The 18448-nt window shown below is 42.8% G+C and overlaps 1 protein-coding gene across 1 annotated transcript; it reads right to left on the bottom strand.

Annotated features, from left to right (window-relative positions):
* Positions 1-501: 501 nt before the first annotated feature.
* On the bottom strand, positions 502-14618 carry LOC137501901 (DNA dC->dU-editing enzyme APOBEC-3H-like). The gene is made up of 4 exons (XM_068229060.1): positions 14554-14618; positions 13525-13734; positions 8324-8552; positions 502-755 (listed from the first exon to the last, which is right to left on the bottom strand). The coding sequence occupies exons 1-4, from the start codon at positions 14616-14618 to the stop codon at positions 645-647; spliced, it is 615 nt and encodes a 204-aa protein (XP_068085161.1). The 3' UTR covers positions 502-644.
* Positions 14619-18448: the final 3830 nt, after the last annotated feature.

Raw genomic sequence — 18448 nt, 5'->3', positions numbered from 1 at the left:
CAGCAATGTACTATATATAGGTCAACAGGTGGGTCATGACTCGAACACGCGCAGGATGGGAAAGGATCTCCATGGTCTGACCTTCAGAGGGAGGAAGAGAGAGAGAGAGAGAGAGAGTGAAGAAGAGAAGATTGCCTGCATGCTGAAAGCACAAGACTGGTCTGTCGCCTTACCCTATTTCCCTACCACCCCTATCGGCAGTGGCTACTCGCATTGCTTTGTTTGGGTCATGTCTTCCCAGCTGTCCTATACTCATATTTGGTTCAGGAGGAAGTTAAAATATCATACCAGGTCAAATCGTCCTTGTTCAAAGCTAGGCATTGCGTTTAATACAAGCTCTGATACATCCTATACGTGAACTCCCGAAAAAAAAATGAATTGCATTTTATTAGCTCAAGTTTCAATAAAGGAGATAAACATAGATTAGGTCAAATCAATTAACGGTATATTGAACTATGTAATTCAGAAAATGACGAAATCTAATCATTCATGTTTAAAACAGCAAAGGATATACTGTATATAACAAATTTACTGTCCAAATGAGCCATAAGATTTATCAGGTAGTTTCATTTTCAGTAAGCAGGCTAATACACCCTCCATTGGGTACATTATGTAGATGTAGGTTCTTGAAAATGGTTACATTCTTAGACCTTCAGCTTTTTTCTTGCTGAATATGTCTCGGAATCGTTTTCTTCATGGGTTCTAGATTTCTTATTCGTACTTCCTTGAGGCAAGTTACCGCTATCACCAGTGTCCTGAAACAGAATATATTATATTAATTTATATTATACTATATTAAATTACAAGTTGTGCATCCATTGTTGACGGGTTAGTTTTTGTCATTACAGCCATCTAGCGGAGATCAATGGCTGCATAAGAGCAGAGCACTCTTCAACTAACAACAGTCAATCACTATTAAGTTATTGTTGATCAGTTTTAAAGTCTCATCGTTGACAAATTTCCAGCTAATTGGTAATAGGATTTAAAGACATAGGTTTTCAACCCTCTTTTTTATGTTTCCCCTCATTTTTTGCGTGATCGTTCCTTCTTGTTTATCACGTCATTTTTATAGTCACCTTCATTATCTTCTTCCTAATCAATGGGACTAAAAATCAAGCAGTTTCGTACCTTACGCAAACAATCACGGCATCAACCACTACCATTGTCAGTTAGTTTGTTACCATGACTACTGAACAATATTACCACGTCAGCGATGCTCGCCGTTGACGAACCTTGCTTGGGTGCTCTGGAACGCGCGATTTAACGCGTAAAAGCATTATTTCTTCGAAAACCACCAGAGTTACATACGTAGAAAATGAATCTAACCTATTTTGCAAGGAACTGTCTTCTAAATACACATGCTGGGCTTTGTTTTGTGGATGGAGTAACCATTTGAATCAGAGATAAGGCTCTTTGCGGATGATTTTATACTGTGTACAGTAGTAAATAAGTTACAGGAGTGCCAGTGAATACAAAAAGACCTCGACAATGTTGTGAGATGAACAGCAGATGTGATGATGAAACGGATGAAAAGTCAGGCTGTAAATGCATTCTAGTCAGGCAAATGTTCCTGAACAAAATAAATAAACTGTAGGAGCTAGGCGGGACATGACATAGACAATGATCATAACATGGTTATAGGTGATGGTGATCTCAAGTATAAGAATCTGAAAAAGAGCACTTGACATAAATGGGGGCTATCGAGACCGAAAGATGATGAAGTTGTGTCGTTATACAAAGAACAAACAAACGAACAGGGCTGTGACAAATAATAGTCACATCAATATTGAAGAAAGGTGGGAGTCGTGGAAATCTAGTATTATTTGTGCAGCCAGTGAAGTAGTTGGAAGAAAAAGCACGATGTAAGAAAGAGGTGATTATAAAAAATATACGAGAGAAAATAGAGGTTAGACGCAAACTGAAATCAGATAACGCCGATGAAGGACGTATACGGTACAAAAAACTAAGGAATGAAATAAATAGGAAAATAAGTTAAATAACAATATCTAAGGGACCAGTGTAAGGAAGCGGAATAGATGATTAAGGCGGTGAAACTGGAATGTACCTATAAATCAATCAAATGTATCGTTGGGTACCATCGAATGAAAGGCAATGGAAGTAAGAATGAAGACGGAGTGTTATTGTATGATTAGAGAGAAATAGCGAAGAGATGGGAACGACACCTTTAAAAGTTGTATGTTGGGGGCATTGAAGATTTGGACATTGAAAACTTCGATGAAGTTGACACGGAAGTCATGGGGGACTCTATCCTGCGTGATGAATTCAACGTAGCAGTCAATCAGCTCGGGAAAGCTGCTGGAGTCGATGATATCCCAGCTGAGCTAATTAAGGCTGCAGGACAGCAGATGTTCGACAAGCTTTATCTTCTGGTCCAGAATACTGTATTTATGAAACTGGGGAGCTTCCGACAGATTTAAAAAATGCTCTTTAGTGCCGCTTCCGAAGAAAACATCCGCAAAAAAATGTGAGCAACACAAGACCACCAGCTTAGTAGCACATGCCTTCAAGATACTGATCTCTATCTTTCTGAGAAGGATTGTGGGAAGAATGGAGACATTGCTCACTGATAACCAATTTGTATTCAGAAGAGGTATTATGGGCACCGGGAATTGATTCTGGGACTACGACTGATTATAGAAGAAAGACTAAGGAAAGGACAGGATATATACGTAGGCAAGTCAATAAGTATCTGTAATTAGAGCAATTAGCAAGACAATTAGAGCAAAATTGCAGATACGTATTGGCTTGCCCTCGTACATTGCCTTTGTTCTCCGCTCCATGACTAAACGGTTAGCGTGCTGGTCTTTGGTCAAGGGGTCCCGGGTTCGATTCCCGGCAGGGCCGGGAATTGTAACCATCATTGGTTAATTTCGCTGACACGGGGGCTGGGTGTATGTATCGTCTTCATTATCATTTCATCCTCATCACGACGCGCAGTTCACCTATGGGTGTCAAATCAAAAGACCTGCACGTAGCGAGCCGAACATGTCCTCGAATACTCCCGGCACTAAAAGCCATACCCCACTTCATTGCATTGCCTTTGTTGACCTGGAAGAAGCATTCCACAAGGTTGATTGGAGAGTTCTCTTTAGGATGCTGAAGGAATATGTCGTGGAATACAAGGACAGAAAGGTGGTATTCAGCCTGTACAAAGACGATGTTGCGGCGGTGAGGTGTGGGGAACACCAATAAGAAGCGAGCATCAAGCAAGGAGTACAGTACGACAGGACTGTTAACTATCACCTGCGCTGTTCCACGCGTACATACAGAGGGCACTAGATAAAGTCAGAGATGGGCTTGGAACAATAGGAGGAATTAAGATCCAAGGAGAATAAGTAGATATATCACGATTTGCCGACGATATCGCAGTGTTAGCTGAAGATAAGGAACAGTTAGAAGTGACTCTGATGCAGATGGAAGACGCCCTCAGCATTTCCTACAACATGAAAATAAAAAAGTTAATTCTAGAGTTATGGTGGTCAGCAGAAATGGCACGGGGGCCCGGTGTTCGTTAGGTGGCGGGAGGCTAGAGACAGTACAGTCCTTCGCCTACCAGGGGAGTAAAGTCACATAGGATGGTAGGTCGAGGACGGATGTTGTAAGCCGCATCCACCGGGCTAAAACCATCTTTAACAAGAAACGGAACCTCTTTACAACTAGCAGCATTGACACGCACCTCCGAAAATATCTCGTCAGAACTTTTGTTTGGAATACGCTGCTGTATGGATGTGAGACTTGGAAACTTGAAGAGAGAGAAAAGAAGAGAATGAGTTAATTCAAGATGTTGCGTTGTCACAGGATACTCAATACCAGTTGTATGCATAAGTTTTTGCCGGTTTTTGTGGTAAAGAAAACACGTAGTTTTCAAGGGAAATTCATTGTTTCTTTATTCCAAATACTGGCCATCGGCTTCAAGACACTTCGCCCATCTTTTAGGAAAGTTATGAATACCAAGCGAGAAAAACTGCTTGCCTTTGCGGCGAACCATTCGTCGAGCCATTTTTCAGCGTCCTCGAAATTGTTGAAGTTCTGCTCTACGAGCGTGTGCCACATTGATACGAAGAGGTGATAGTCAGATAGCGCCAGGTCGGGGCAGTACGGCGGGTGCGAAAGGATGTCCCATCCAAGAGATTTCAAAATGTCTTTGCTGTGCGAGACGGTGCATTGTGGTGTAACAAAATCACTTTGCCATGTCTTGTGGCCCATTCCGGTCGTCTTTCGATCAATGCGTGATTTAAATTAATCGTTTGTTGGCGATAGCGTTGTGCATTAACGGTTTTGCCGAGTTTCAAGAGTTCACAATGCCCAATACCGCTCTGGTCCCACCAGACACAAAGCATGGTTTTCTTGCCGAAGCGATTTGGCCTTGGTGTTGAAGGACCGGCTTCGCCAGGCGGCAGCCACGATTTTCTCCGCTTCGGTTTTTTCAAAATAAATCCATTTTTCGTCACGCGTCACAGTTCGGTACAGAAATAATTTTGTTTCGTGGCGTTGAAGTAGCATTTCACAATTGACTTTGCGATTTTCCTTTTGCCGTGCATTCAAATCCTGTGGAACCCATTTACCGAATTTACTGATCTTCCCCATTGCTCGTAAACGTCTGCTGGTTGTTTCTTGTGACACGTTTAATGATTGTGCGAATTGCTGTTGAGTTTGAGTTTGAGTTGGGTCATCATCCAGTAACGCCTGCAATTGCTCGTCTTCGCACTGTCTTTCACATCGAAATCATCACGTTTAAATTGTTGAAACCACGTCTCACATGTTCTAATCGATGGTGCGTGTTCACCATATGTTCCTACCAGCAAGCGATGACTTTCCATAGCCATTTTTTTATTAAATAAGAAAAGCAATGCGTGCCACACATGTTCTTTTTCAGGCACAAACGTCGACATGATCACTGAACGATACAACACAGACGCTAGTGTTTGGCGGACTCAACTCGTGTGTGTTGGTAAGTTAATGTCAGGCGAACAAACTGACGTATATTTCAAATTCATACGCTGCGTAATGTTCGCTGGCTCCATCTCTTAGTGAAACGGAAAAAGACTTACGCATACATCTGGTGTATCCCGGGTGGACAAGTTATCGCCTGATGAGGTACTGCTGAGAATAGAGGAAGAATCACCGTGCCCTTGGAAACTCATCCAAACCTGAAGAACCATTTGAATAGGATATCTGTTAAGACACGATGGTCTACAATCCATACAGTTCAGTTGGTGGTATAGTTTATATTTTTAAATACGCGTGACTGAGCGAGAAATAAATTTACATCATCTCTATTTTTTAAAAACTATGCCGTATTTTTTTGCCGCTACACAATTATACTTCACTAGCTGGCGTACCCGTGCTTCGTTACGGAATTGTACATTGTATACAGAATTCTAGATGAAGTCATGTACAGGTCGGGAATAAGATTTTATTCAGTTGCATAATGACACAGGCATTTAAAAATTAAATTTTAGGCGCCTTCCCCTAAACTACCATTTCATCCAGTGTGAATACATTTATTTATAGCCTAGAGTGCAGTGCCTTATTCTCCGACTTTATATACCGATTCTCATTAAATTCTGTCCACCCATTTTCTCGTGGCTTGGCATGATATAGATTTAATAACAATAATTGAACCACCTCTGTGGTGGCTCTGCCACGAAATTTGAAAAGTGGTACGAGGGCTGAAACGGGGTCTACTCAGCCTCGGGAGGTCAACTGAGTAGAGGCGGGTTCGATTCCCACCTCAGCCATCCTCAAAGTGGCTTTCCGTGGTTTCCCGCTTCTTCTCCAGGCAAATGCCGGGATGGAACCTAAATTAAGGCCACGGCCGCTTCCTTCCCTCTTCCTTGTCTATCCCTTCCAATCTTCCCATCTCCCCGCAAGGCCCCTGTTCAACATAGCAGGTGAGGCCGCCTGGGCGAGGTACTGGTCATCCTCTCCAGTTGTATCCCCCGACCCAGAGTCTGAAGCTCCAGGACACTGCCCTTGAGGCGGTAGAGGTGGGATCCCTCTTTGAGTCCGAGGGAAAAAGCCGACCCTGGAGGGTAAGCAGATCAAGAAAGAAGAAGAACAATAATTGAAATTCATTAATGTCTCTGTTATCATAGTCGGTACGGTAAAACTGTATAAAACATAAATGATCTGAAATTTAATTCTAGTTACGTAGTATTTATCGATAGGACCACTAATAACAAAGATTTCTGAGAACTAGAATTTAGACTTTCTTCTAAACTACCATTTCACTCAGCGTGAATAAAAGTACTTACAGCCTATATTGTAGTGCGTTATTCTCCGGTCTTACATACCTATTTTCATTAATTTTTCTTCAGCCATTTTTTCATGAAGCGTGTACATACACACGTACATACTGTACCTACATACATCCTTTGTCGGAAAAGTTCCGGGACAATTGTTGGTTGCAATGCGAACAAAGGGAAAAATGATGGTTTTATATTATCTGGTATGTGTATGTTCTGATGGCCTTGGCAAGACTCTATTTGGTTTAGTGACAGTGACACAATAAACGCTGATTATGAACAAAGAGTGAACATTAAGTATTGCGTTAAGCTCGGAAAAACCCCTAGTGAACTGTGGATAATGATTACACAAGCATATGGATGCGATGCACTGTCAAGGGTGTTCAAGTGGCACAAAAGGTTTAGGGTGGGCACAGATTCAGTGCAAGATGATCCCAGAACTGGCTGCTCGTCTGCAGCACATTCCGATGCAATGTGGAGCGTGTAAGGCAGTTATTGCAAGAAGACCGTCGTGTAACTGTGTGTGAGATATCAGACAAGCTTAATTTGAATCGTGACGTGTGTCGTAAGGTTTTTACGCGACGATTTAGGAAAACGGAAACTGAATGGAAAACTCGTCCCGCACACTCTAACAGACGACCAGAAAGAGGAAAGACGAAGAATTTTCGTGGAACTACTGGATAGAGCTAGACGTGATCACACATTTCCAACAAAGATTATTGCTGGGGATGAATGTTGATGTTACCAGTATGACCGCCACACGAAGCGTCAAAGTGCAGAATGGCAGAGTCCTGGATCACCAGCCTCGAAAAAAGCCAAACGTCAACCTTCGAGAACAAAGACAATGTTGATTGCATTCTTAGACAGTAAAGGGTTAGTTCACCATGAGTACGTTCCATCAGGTGAAACAGTGAACCAAACTCTTTACAACCGAGCTCGATAGCTGCAGTCGCTTAAGTGCGGCCAGTATCCAGTATTCGGGAGATAGTAGGTTCGAACCCCACTGTCGGCAGCCCTGAAAATGGTTTTCCGTGGTTTCCCATTTTCATACCAGGCAAATGCTGGGGCTGTACCTGAATTAAGGCCACGGCCGCTTCCTTCCCACTCCTAGCCCTTTCCTGTCCCATCGTCGCCGTAAGACCTATCCGTGTCGGTGCGACGTAAAACAACTAGCAAAAAAAAAAACTCTTTACATCGAAGTCTTAAAACGTTTGCGACAAGCAATTCAACGTCGCCGTCCTGATTTGTGGCATTCGCAGGATTGGTTCTTACTGCACGACAATGTAAGACCTCACACTGCTTTATCTCTGGACAGACATTCTGTCACTGTCGTCCCACATCCACTATATTCGCCCGACCTCTCGCCTTGCGATTTTTTTTTGTTTCTGCGAGTGAAATTGCGACTGAAAGGAAAGCTTCAACAAGATATCGCAGACATCCAACGGTCTGTGACACATGAGCTTACAAGCATCGCAGTTGACAATTTTCCTGCTTGTTTCCAAGACCTCCAGAAACGCTGGCAATTGTGTATAGATAACCAAGGTGACTACTTCGAGAGGAGCTAAGATCATTACTTGATAAGTGTAACTTATCAATTTTTTACGTCCGGCTCCATGGCTAAATGGTTAGCGTGCTGGCCTTTGGCCACAGGATTCCCGGGTTCGTTTCCCGGCGGGGTCGGGAATTTTAACCATAATTGGTTAATTTCGCTGACACGGGGGCTGGGTGTATGTGTCGTCTTCATCACCATTTCATCCTGATCACGACGCGCAGGTCGCCTACGGGAGTAAAATTAAAAGACCTGCATCTGGCGAGCCGAACTTGTCCTCGGACACTCCCGGAACTAAAAGCCATACGCCATTTCATTTTTTCTATTTTTCACGACCTCAGTCCTGGAACTTTTCTGACATAGGTTGTACATACATACAGACGTACAGATGAAGGAAAAAATATTCTTGTTACTGCGAACACGACCGATACAGAAATACCATTCTTTTTAATTTTTTACCAGTGCACAAAAGAAAACTCTTATTTTATATATATAGATTCGTTACCTTATGAATTACCGAAGTGAGGTCATCCCAATCTCTGTCGTCGAACACGGCTAGTTTGATACCACATTCTGCCATCCGCTGTAAACCACGGCGATGATTTGTGGCATGATGAGCGAACAGTGATGTGAATTTGATGGTTATTATCGTGTGTGGATGTGCAGCTTTGTAGGAGAGAAGAGCTTCGGCACACTCACTACATGGTGACACATTCATGTAGAGGTGAACGATTCTGGAAAATACAATAAGTAGACCTCGGAATTTTAGACAAGGAAAAGTCAAGTTTTAAGCGATTACAAACATACAGAGAGTATATTTTAAGACTTTGAAGCGGAGTACCGAGGCACAACAGCGCAGAGAAGCTGTGACAGCGAGCGCAGTGCCCGCAATGGCCAGCGGGCGTAGTCGTCTCAAAGAAGCGGCATGATACGCGTATAGTAACTAAATGAATCTGAACCCACCAGCTATATAATGCTCAAGATAAATAAATAAATAAATAAATAAATAAATAAATAAATAAATAAATAAATAAATAAATAAATAAATAAATAAATAAATAAATAAAACAAACAGATCAACTAGTAAATGAAACGGAACTCACCAGTATTTATAGAAGATGCTGAAAGTGATCTCCCTGAGCTGCCGTGCAAGCTACACATCTTGTAATGAGATTTCGAAACACACTTTACAGTTTATGGACACTGATAGAATGCAGTGTTCCTAATTTCAATTTTTAATTCTTCTGTAGTTCGTGGATTATTCCTGTAAACTTTTCCTCATAAATAAAAATCGCAAGTGTTTACTGTAAATCAGGCGAACGAGGGGGCCATAATCCTTTATTGATGATCTGATCAACATCGAACACTTCCCGAAACCGCGCCATATGAGCCGTCGCACCCTACATTCCCTCCCTCCCTCCCTCCTAGTAATCTAATAATTAAGCAGAAGACCGTGGTTTTTCCCTGGGACTCAGCGAGGGATCTCACCTCTACCGCCTCTACCGCAGTGTCCTGGAGCGTGAAACGTTTGGGCGTGGGTGATACAACTGGAGAGGAGGACCGCTATCTCATCTAGGCGGCCTCACATGCAATGCTGAACAGGGGACTTGTGGGGGAGGGAAGATCGGAAGGAATATACAGGGAAGAGGGAAGGAAGCGGCCCTGGCCTTAAGTTAGGTACCATCCCGGAATTTGCCTGAAGGAGAAGTGGGACCGCGGAAAACCATTTCGAGGATGGCTGAGGTGGGAATCGAACCCCTGCTCTACTCAGCTGACCTCCCGAGGCTGAGTGGACTCCGTTCTAGCCCTCGTTCCATTCTTCACGTTTCGTAGCAGAGCCCGGAATCGAACCCGAACCTCCGGGCTTGGCAGCTAATCACACTAACTACTACAGCACAGAGGTGGACCTGTGTGATACTACTGATCAAAAACAGCCTACATATTGTAGCATGTAGGCGTTTACAAAGTAGGCCCATGCAATTTACCTGCCGTATTTCCGACTCTGCTGGACGTGTGAGTGCCTTCGGCAGGATGTTCGAATGCTCCTTTTATGCGTAAAAAAAATAGATATACTGTATATTGTTTTTACAATTTGCTTTACGTTGCACAGACACAGACAGGTCTTATGGCGACGATGGGACAGGAAGGGGCTAAGAGTGGGAAAGAAGGGGCTAGGAGTGGGAAAGAACGGCGTGGTCTTAAGTAAGATACAGCTGCATATGTTGCATAATTGGTTACTTCTATTAAAAATGAAGTCTAACAATCTAAGTTAGAACTCGATTTGCGAGAAAAACGTTCATGTGCAAAGTTTCTTACCTCTGACAATTTTTCGAGACAAAAACCTTTTCTGTGCTTTGGCTCATGTTTTATCCGACGAGAATCAAACTAACGGATAAACTGATAGTCCTGTTGGACCCCGTGAAAATGGGAAACCACGGAAAACCATCTTCAGGTTTGCCGACAGTGGGGTTCGGACCCACTATCTCCCGAATACCGGATACTGGCTGCACTTAAGCGACTGCAGCTATCGAGTTCGGTAAAATTAAATTATATGCGCACTCTTCTAGCAAATCGTTAGAGAATTTGTATAGACAAGTTAATTCTAAATCCTATGTGTATGTTTGTAGGTCTAATTCAGTTTATCCGTTATTTTGATTCTCGTCGGATAAAACATGAGCCGAAGCACAGAAAAGGTTTTTGTCTCGAAAAATTGTCAGAGGTAAGAAACTTTGCACATGAACGTTTTTCTGGGAAATCGAGTTCTAACTTAGATTGTTAGACTTCATTTTTAATAGAAGTAACCAATTATGCAACATATTCTTCTCTAAGGGAACCAGGAGTACATTTTCCTGTGACTTAGTCTGCATTTTTGTTCCGCTGAATGGCCCTCCTTTTTGTTTTGTTTTTGCTAGTGGGTTTACATCGCATCGACACAGATAGGTCTTATGGCGATGATGGGATAGGAAAGGCCTAGGAGTTAGAAGGAAGCGACCGTGGCCTTAATTAAGGTACAGCCCCAGCATTTGCCTGGTGTGAAAACGGGAAACCACAGAAAAACATCTTCAGGGCTGCCGACAGTGGGATTCGAACCCACTATCTCCCGGATGCAAGCCCACAGCTACGCGCCTCTAACCGCACGGCCAACTCGCCCGGTGAATGGTCCTCCTTAAGACATACTGTAGTGTGATAGTTAAGTAGTTAACATTTTTTCCATCCCGGGCCATTAAAAAAATGTCGCCCTCCCCCTTCTCATTGAAACTATTGGTATATATGAAACTAATCGAAAAGAAGACAGTGAAATGAATAATCAACATATAAATTTTAAAAACATTAAAGAGAAAAAAAAACACAAAATTATGTAACACTTCAAAAGTCAATAAAGCTGTGGTTGGTTGCCCCAATCATTATGAGGTCACTGCTGAAGAGGTCCTCTTCGCGCTATTAGTTGGGCAAAGACATCGATCACCTCATCATAGTTTATGGATTTTAAGAGTTCATTCTCAATGCACACAAAAGTCCTGCAAGGTTTCCTTAGAAAGAGAACAAAGACACGCGTTCATTCTTCGCAGTGACGAAAATGATCATTGGGTTGAACTGATGGAGTGATCAGCACATAGATACAAACTCAAACATATATCCACTTATGGGTGTACTATTTAAAAATCCTTTTGTCCAACCAAAATGCGTTTTAGTTGCTAAGTTGTATGATATGCTCCTTCCATTATGAGATGTACAGTACGTCAAGTGATAATATAGTCTGGTCTGACAATTAACGTCAGTAAATACCCAAAGTTAATCCGTTTACTCGAGGGTCGGTAAGGTAAGGTGGTAAGGAGGACGAGGGCTTCGCCCAGGCGGCCTCACCTGCTATGCTGAACAGGGGCCTTGTGGAGGGATGGAGAGATTGGATGGGACAGGCAAGGAAGAGGGAAGGAAGCGGCCGTGGCCTTCAGTTAGGTACCACACTTGCATTTTTCTGGAGGATAAGTGGTAAACCACGGAAAACCACTTCGAGGATGGCTGAGTTGAGAATAGAAACCCGTTCTATTCAGTTGACCTCCCGAGGCCGAATGGACTCCGTTCCATCGTTCGTACCACTTTTCAAATTTCGTAGCAGAGCCGGGAATCAAACTAACCACGACACCACAGAGGCGAACAATAAGGAAGTTACAAGCGTAAATTATGAGATGCATGTGAAGTGATAATATAGTCTGGTCTGACAACAAACATCAGTAAAGACCCGAAGTTAACTTTCTTTCTTTCTTTCTTTCTTTACCCGTTTACCCTCCAGGATTGGTTTTTCCCTTGGACACAGCGAAGGATCCCACCTCTACCATCACAAGGGCAGTGTCATGAAGCGTTAGACTTTGAGTCTAGGGATACAAATGGGGAGGAGGACCAGTACACTGCCCGGGCAGCCTCACCTCCTATGCTGAATTGGCGCTTTGTGGGAGTATGGGAAGATTGGAAGAGATAGACAAGGAAGAGGGAAGGAAGCGGTCGTGGCCTTAAGTTAGGTACCATCCCGGCATTTGCCTGGAGGAGAAGTGGGAAACCACGCAAATCCACTTCGAGGATGGCTGAGGTGGGAATCGAACTCCCCCTCCTCCGCCTCTATTCATTTGACCTCCCGAAGCTGAATGGACCCCGTTCCATCCCTCGTAGGCCGATGACCTCAATGTTAGGCCCCTTTAAACAACAAAGTACAACAAACATCCCTCGTACCACGTTTAAATTTCGTGGCAGAGCCGCGAATCCGAACCCAGGCCTCCAGGGATGGCAGCTGATCACACTAACCACTACACCACACACTACATTTATAAATTATAAATTTATAAATTTCTTATGTATGGCATACCCATAATAACAAATTGTCGATTTGAAAAACCGCCTCTGTGGTGTAGTGGTTAGCGTGATTAGCTGCCACCCCCGGAGGTCCGGGTTCGATTCCCGGCTCTGCCACGAAATTTGAAAAGTGGTACAAGGGCTGGAACGGGGTCCACTCAGCCTCGGGAGGTCAACTGAGTAGAGGTGGGTTCGATTCCCACCTCAGCCATCCTGGAAGTGGTTTTCCGTGGTTTCCCACTTCTCCTCCAGGCAAATGCCGGGATGGTACCTAACTTAAGGCCACGGCCGCTTCCTTCCCTCTTCCTTGTCAACCCTTTCCAATCTTCCCATCCCCCGCAAGGCCCCTGTTCAGCATAGCAGGTGAGGCAGCCTGGGCGAGGTACTGGTCATTCTCCCCAGTCGTATCCCAGACTCAACGTCTGAATCTCCAGGACACTGCCCTTGAGGCGGTAGAGGTGGGATCCCTCGCTGAGTCTGAGGGAAAAACCGACACTGGAGGGTAAACAGATTACGAACGAACGATTTGAAAAAAAAAATACCGCTCCTCAAAAGTTGTTGGTCCATAAAACCGAAGGTACCAGAGATAAGCTTACAAAATTTGTGCTTGATCCGTCTAGTAAATTTGACGTGAATGAAAGGCAGAAAGACAAACAGACCAACATTCAACGATTTAATGAACACATGCAATCAACATGCGATCATTTCTCACTGCTCGCTTAGACGAATCTTCAGTTCCGCCCAAAATGGTTGCGAGGCAAGGCTTATCCATACTTGAAAAATCGTTGTTGATAATACAGCTTCGATACAAAGCATTACGTGACATTGTTCCTAATGCCATCTACCAGCTAAACTGCTTACCTCGGTTCCAAAGTAGTTCTCTCCGTGTGCTGCTGCAAGCGCTGTATAACTTGTTGCTCGGCGTGCTGCTGCTGCCCTCTGCTAGCAGTATGGAACAACTTCTTGTTGCCATCTGGATATTCAGCTGTACACCAGAGTTCACTGAAGGCAAGGCTTGTACTGCGGTTTGTTTCAAAGAAAGCTGGGCATACTTTTGCAGCTCGAAGAGTCCTGCAAAACAAACAACAAACAATTAAAAAAGTCATAAAATTAACATTCGTTTGTGTCGTAGTCAGCATTTCATCTAAGGTGAGATGTTTATTCTTCTTCTTCTGCTTCAAGGTCGGTTTTTCCCTCGGACTCAACGAGGGATCCCACCTCTACCGTCTCAAGGGCAGTGTCCTGGAGCTTCAGACTCTGGGTTGGGGATACAACTGGAGAGGATGACCAGTTCCTCGCCCAGGCGGCCTCACCTGCTATGCTGAACAGGGGCCCTTCGGGGGGATGGGAAGATTGGAAGGGATAGACAAGGAAGAGGGAAGGAAGCTGCCATGGTCTTAAGTGAGGTACCATCCCGGCATTTGCCTGGAGGAGAAGTGGGAAACCACGGAAAACCACTTCCAGGATGGCTGAGGTGGGAATCGAACCCACCTCTACTCATTTGACCTCCCGAGGCTGAGTGGACCCAGTTCCAGCCCTCGTACCACTTTTCGTGGCAGAGCCGGGAATCGAACCCGGACCTCCGGGGGTGGCAGCTAATCACACTAACTACTACACCACAGAGGCTGACGAGATGTTTATTACCTACTATAAATATAATAATACTACCGCTAGTTTTACCAGAAAACTCAGTATTCGGCAGATAGTGGGTTCGAACCCCATTGCCGGCAGCCCTGAAGATGGATTTCCGTAGTTTTCCATTTCCACTTGAGCCAAAGGCTGAGGCTGTACCTTAATTAAGGCCACGGACGCTTCTTTCCCACTCCTAACCATTCCCTGTCCCATCGTCGTCGTAGGACCTGTGTCGGTGCGACGTAAAGCCGCGTATACTCTTGAGCATTCGCCCCGAATGAGCATGCGTTGCCGATGCGGGAGCGCACAAGTACGACCCGCATGCCAATCTGTTGAGCAAGTTTCCACTGTGTTCGGATCTCGTGCGGACCGAGAACACCGTCTGTGTTTAGGTGTAGTGTAGTGTTTTGCCTGACCTGAGTCTACAATGGTGAATCGAAAATTGATCGTCGCCAATTATTGTTGCATGTATTTATAGCATTCCTTGAAAACAAAAAGGAGAAAGCGGTGGTGACAAAGAAAACTGTATGAAGAGAGATCCAATGTTCAATTGTTAAAAATGATCGGACAAGAAACAGATGACAATTTCCAAATTTTTACGAGAATGTCGTCCGAGGATTTTGAATGGATATTGCATAGTATCATGGCTACGATTGAGAGAGAGGACACAACATTTAGGAAAGCCATATCTGCCGAGGAACGCCTTGCTGTGACACTGCGATTTCTGGCTACAGGAGACTCCTACACGAGTTTGGAGCACCTCTTCAAAATTTCGAAACAAGCTATTGGCAGACTCATACCTCCTGAAGTATGCCAAGCCATCGCATCCTGCTTAAAGGATTATGGGAAGGTATGAAATGGCATATGGCTTTTAGTGCCGGGAGTGTCTGAGGACATGTTCGGCTCGCCAAGTGCAGGTCTTTTGATGTGACTCCCGTAGGCGACCTGCGCGTCGTTATGAGGATGACCCGGGACCCCTGTGAACAAAGGCCAGCACGCTAACCATTTAGCCATGGAGCCGGACTATGTGGAGGTATTGTAATAGAACTCGTCCTTGGGGTTCCATAGAACGGGATACTTGTGGTAGTATCCCAGGAGGATAAGAGAATTATCCTGGGACAATTCCATTTCAACTTGAAATTGTCTTTCACACTCTTCCTTCACTTCACTTGGACGAGCGAGGTCGCATATGCATAGCGATAGCAGAAGCAGTCGTCTCATACTGTTCGGGCTACCCCACTCGTCATCAATCGTCCACACTGAGCACGAACCGAGCACGTGCTCACTTTGAGGTACCGACAACATTCGGATCGGGCTGAGGCATGCGGATCTATTCGGTTCGCCCTGTACTCATCTGAGCAAAACTGGGCAAACGCATGCTCATTCGGGGCGAATGATCAAGTGTATACGTGGCTTATGAAATTAAAAAACTGATAGATACCTATGTATGTGATAGGCTATCACTTCCTAGGTCTCTCTATACTCTTACGTTATATACAAGTAGATAGATATTAACTTAAGGAAAAACACTATTCTGTTCTATTACTAATAATGTCTATATATATAAAATAAGAGTTTTGTCTGTACATTGCTCAGAATTTGAAAAGAATGGTATTTCTGTATCGGTCATGTCCACAGTAACAAGAAAATGCAATTTTTACTTTTCCGTAATTTCTGTCTGTCTGTCTGTCTGTCTGTCTGTCTATTTGTCTGTCTGTCTGTATGTATGTATGCACACGCATCACGAGTAAACGGCTGAAGAGAATTTAATGAAAATCGGAATGTAAAGTCGGGTGATGAACCGCTACAATCTAGGCTATAAATTATTTTAATCACGCTGAGTGAAATGGTAGTTTAGGGGAAGGCCTGAAATTTAATTCTCAAATATTTATGTTATTAGTGGTCGTGTCTTAATGAAAATCGCTAGACAAAGATGGGAAATAAGTCGCTACAATATAGGCTATGCACGCTGAGAAAAATGGTAGTTTAGGGGAAGACCTAAAATTTAATTTTCAAATATTTATTTTATTAGTGGTCGTATCTTCACGAAAATTGGTATGCAAAGTCTTGGAATAGGTCGCTATAATCTAGGCTAAAATAATGTTATTCACACTGAGTGAAATGGTAGTTTAGGGGAAGGCCTGAAATGTAATCTATATATAAAATAAGTGTTTTGCCTGTACATTGCTCAGAATTTGAAATGAATGGTATTTCTGTATCTGTCATGTCCACAGTAACAAGGAAATGCATTTTTTACTTTTCCGTAATTTCTGTCTGTCTGTCTGTCTGTCTGTCTGTCTGTCTGTCTGTCTGTCTGTCTGTCTGTCTGTCTGTCTGTCTGTCTGTCTGTCTGTCTGTCTGTCTGTCTGTCTGTCTGTCTGTCTGTCTGTCTGTCTGTCTGTATGTATGTATGTATGTATGTATGATTGTACACGCATCAATAGAAAACGGTCGAAGAGAATTTAATGAAAATCGGTATGTGATGTCGGGTAATGAACCACTACAAGCTCGGCTATAAATTATTTTATTCACGCTGAGTGAAATGGTAGTTTAGGGGAAGGCCTGAAATGTAATTCTCAAATAAGTTATTTATGTTATTAGTGGTCGTATCGATAAATCTATATATATAAAATAAGAGTTTTGTCTGTACATTGCTCAGAATTTGAAAAGAATGGTATTTCTGTATCGGTCATGTCCACAGTAACAAGAAAATGCAATTTTTACTTTTCCGTAATTTCTGTCTGTCTGTCTGTCTGTCTGTCTGTCTGCCTGTACACGCATCACGAGAAAACGGCTGAAGAGAATTTAATTAAAATCGGAATGTAAAGTCGGGTGATAAACCGCTACAATCTTGGCTATAAATTATTTTAATCACGCTGAGTGAAATGGTAGTTTAGAGGAAGGCCTGAAATTTAATTCTCAGATATTTATGTTATTAGTGGTCGTGTCTTAATGAAAATCGCTAGACAAAGATGGGAAATAAGTCGCTACAATATAGGCTATGCACGCTGATAAAAATGGTAGTTTAGGGGAAGGCCTAAAATTTAATTGTCATATATTTATTTTATTAGTGGTCGTATCTTCACGAAAATTGGTATGCAAAGTCGGGGAATAGGTCACTATAATCTAGGCTATCAATAATGTTATTCACACTGAGTGAAATTGTAGTTTAGGGGAAGGCCTGAAAGGTAATCTATATATAAAATAAGTGTTTTGCCTGTACATTGCTCAGAATTTGAAATGAATGGTATTTCTGTATCTGTCATGTCCACAGTAACAAGGAAATGCATTTTTTACTTTTCCGTAATTTCTGTCTATCTGTCTGTCTGTCTGTCTGTCTGTATGTCTGTCTGTCTGTCTGTCTGTCTGTCTGTCTGTCTGTCTGTCTGTCTGTCTGTCTGTCTGTCTGATTGTACACGCATCAATAGAAAACGGTTGAAGAGAATTTAATGAAAATCGGTATGTAATGTCGGGTGATGAACTACTACAAGCTCGGCTATAAATGATTTTATTCACGCTGAGTGAAAAAGCAGTTTAGGGGAAGGCCTGAAATGTAATTCTCAAATAAGTTATTTATGTTATTAGTGGTCGTATCGATAAATCTATATATATGAAATAAGAGTTTTGTCTGTACAGTACTCAGAATTTGAAAATAATGGTATTTCTGCATCGGTCATGTCCACAGTAACAACGAAATGCAATTTTTACTTTTCCGTACTTTCTGTCTGTCTGTCTGTCGGTATGTATGTATGTATGTATGTATGTATGTATGTACACGCATCACGATAAAACGGCTGAAGAGAATTTAATGAAAATCGGTATGTTATGTCGGGTGATGAATCACTGCAATCTAGGCTAAAATTATTTTATTCACGCTGAGTGAAATGGTAGTTTAGGGGAAGGTCTGAAATGTAATTCTCAAATACGTTATTTATGTTATTAGTGGTCGTATCGATAAATACTACATAACTAACATAACTTTAGTTATGTCGTAAGTTAGTAGTAGTTATGTAAGAAGTTATTAAATTTCCGATCACTTATGTATTATACATTGTTACCGTACCGCATATAATCGGAGATATTCATGAATTTTTGTTACTAAGTCCATATCAGGGCCGAGTCACGAGAAAATGGGTAAACTGAATTTAGTGAA

This window comes from Anabrus simplex, chromosome 8, assembly GCF_040414725.1.
Source record: "Anabrus simplex isolate iqAnaSimp1 chromosome 8, ASM4041472v1, whole genome shotgun sequence".
Lineage (NCBI taxonomy): Eukaryota > Metazoa > Arthropoda > Insecta > Orthoptera > Tettigoniidae > Anabrus > Anabrus simplex.
Note: the sequence above shows the minus strand (reverse complement) of the source record. Positions and strands in the feature narration are given on the sequence as shown.

Coding starts and splice junctions, on each gene's coding strand:
- LOC137501901 (XM_068229060.1), bottom strand. CDS start 14,618: ATGCGGGTCGTACTTGTGCGCTCCCGCATCGGCAACGCATGCTCATTC. Junction 13,735..14,553: donor TTCGGGGCGAATGCTCAAGA/GTATACGCGGCT, acceptor TTTGTTTTGCAG/GACTCTTCGAGCTGCAAAAG. Junction 8,553..13,524: donor AGAACTACTTTGGAACCGAG/GTAAGCAGTTTA, acceptor TGTATTTTCCAG/AATCGTTCACCTCTACATGA.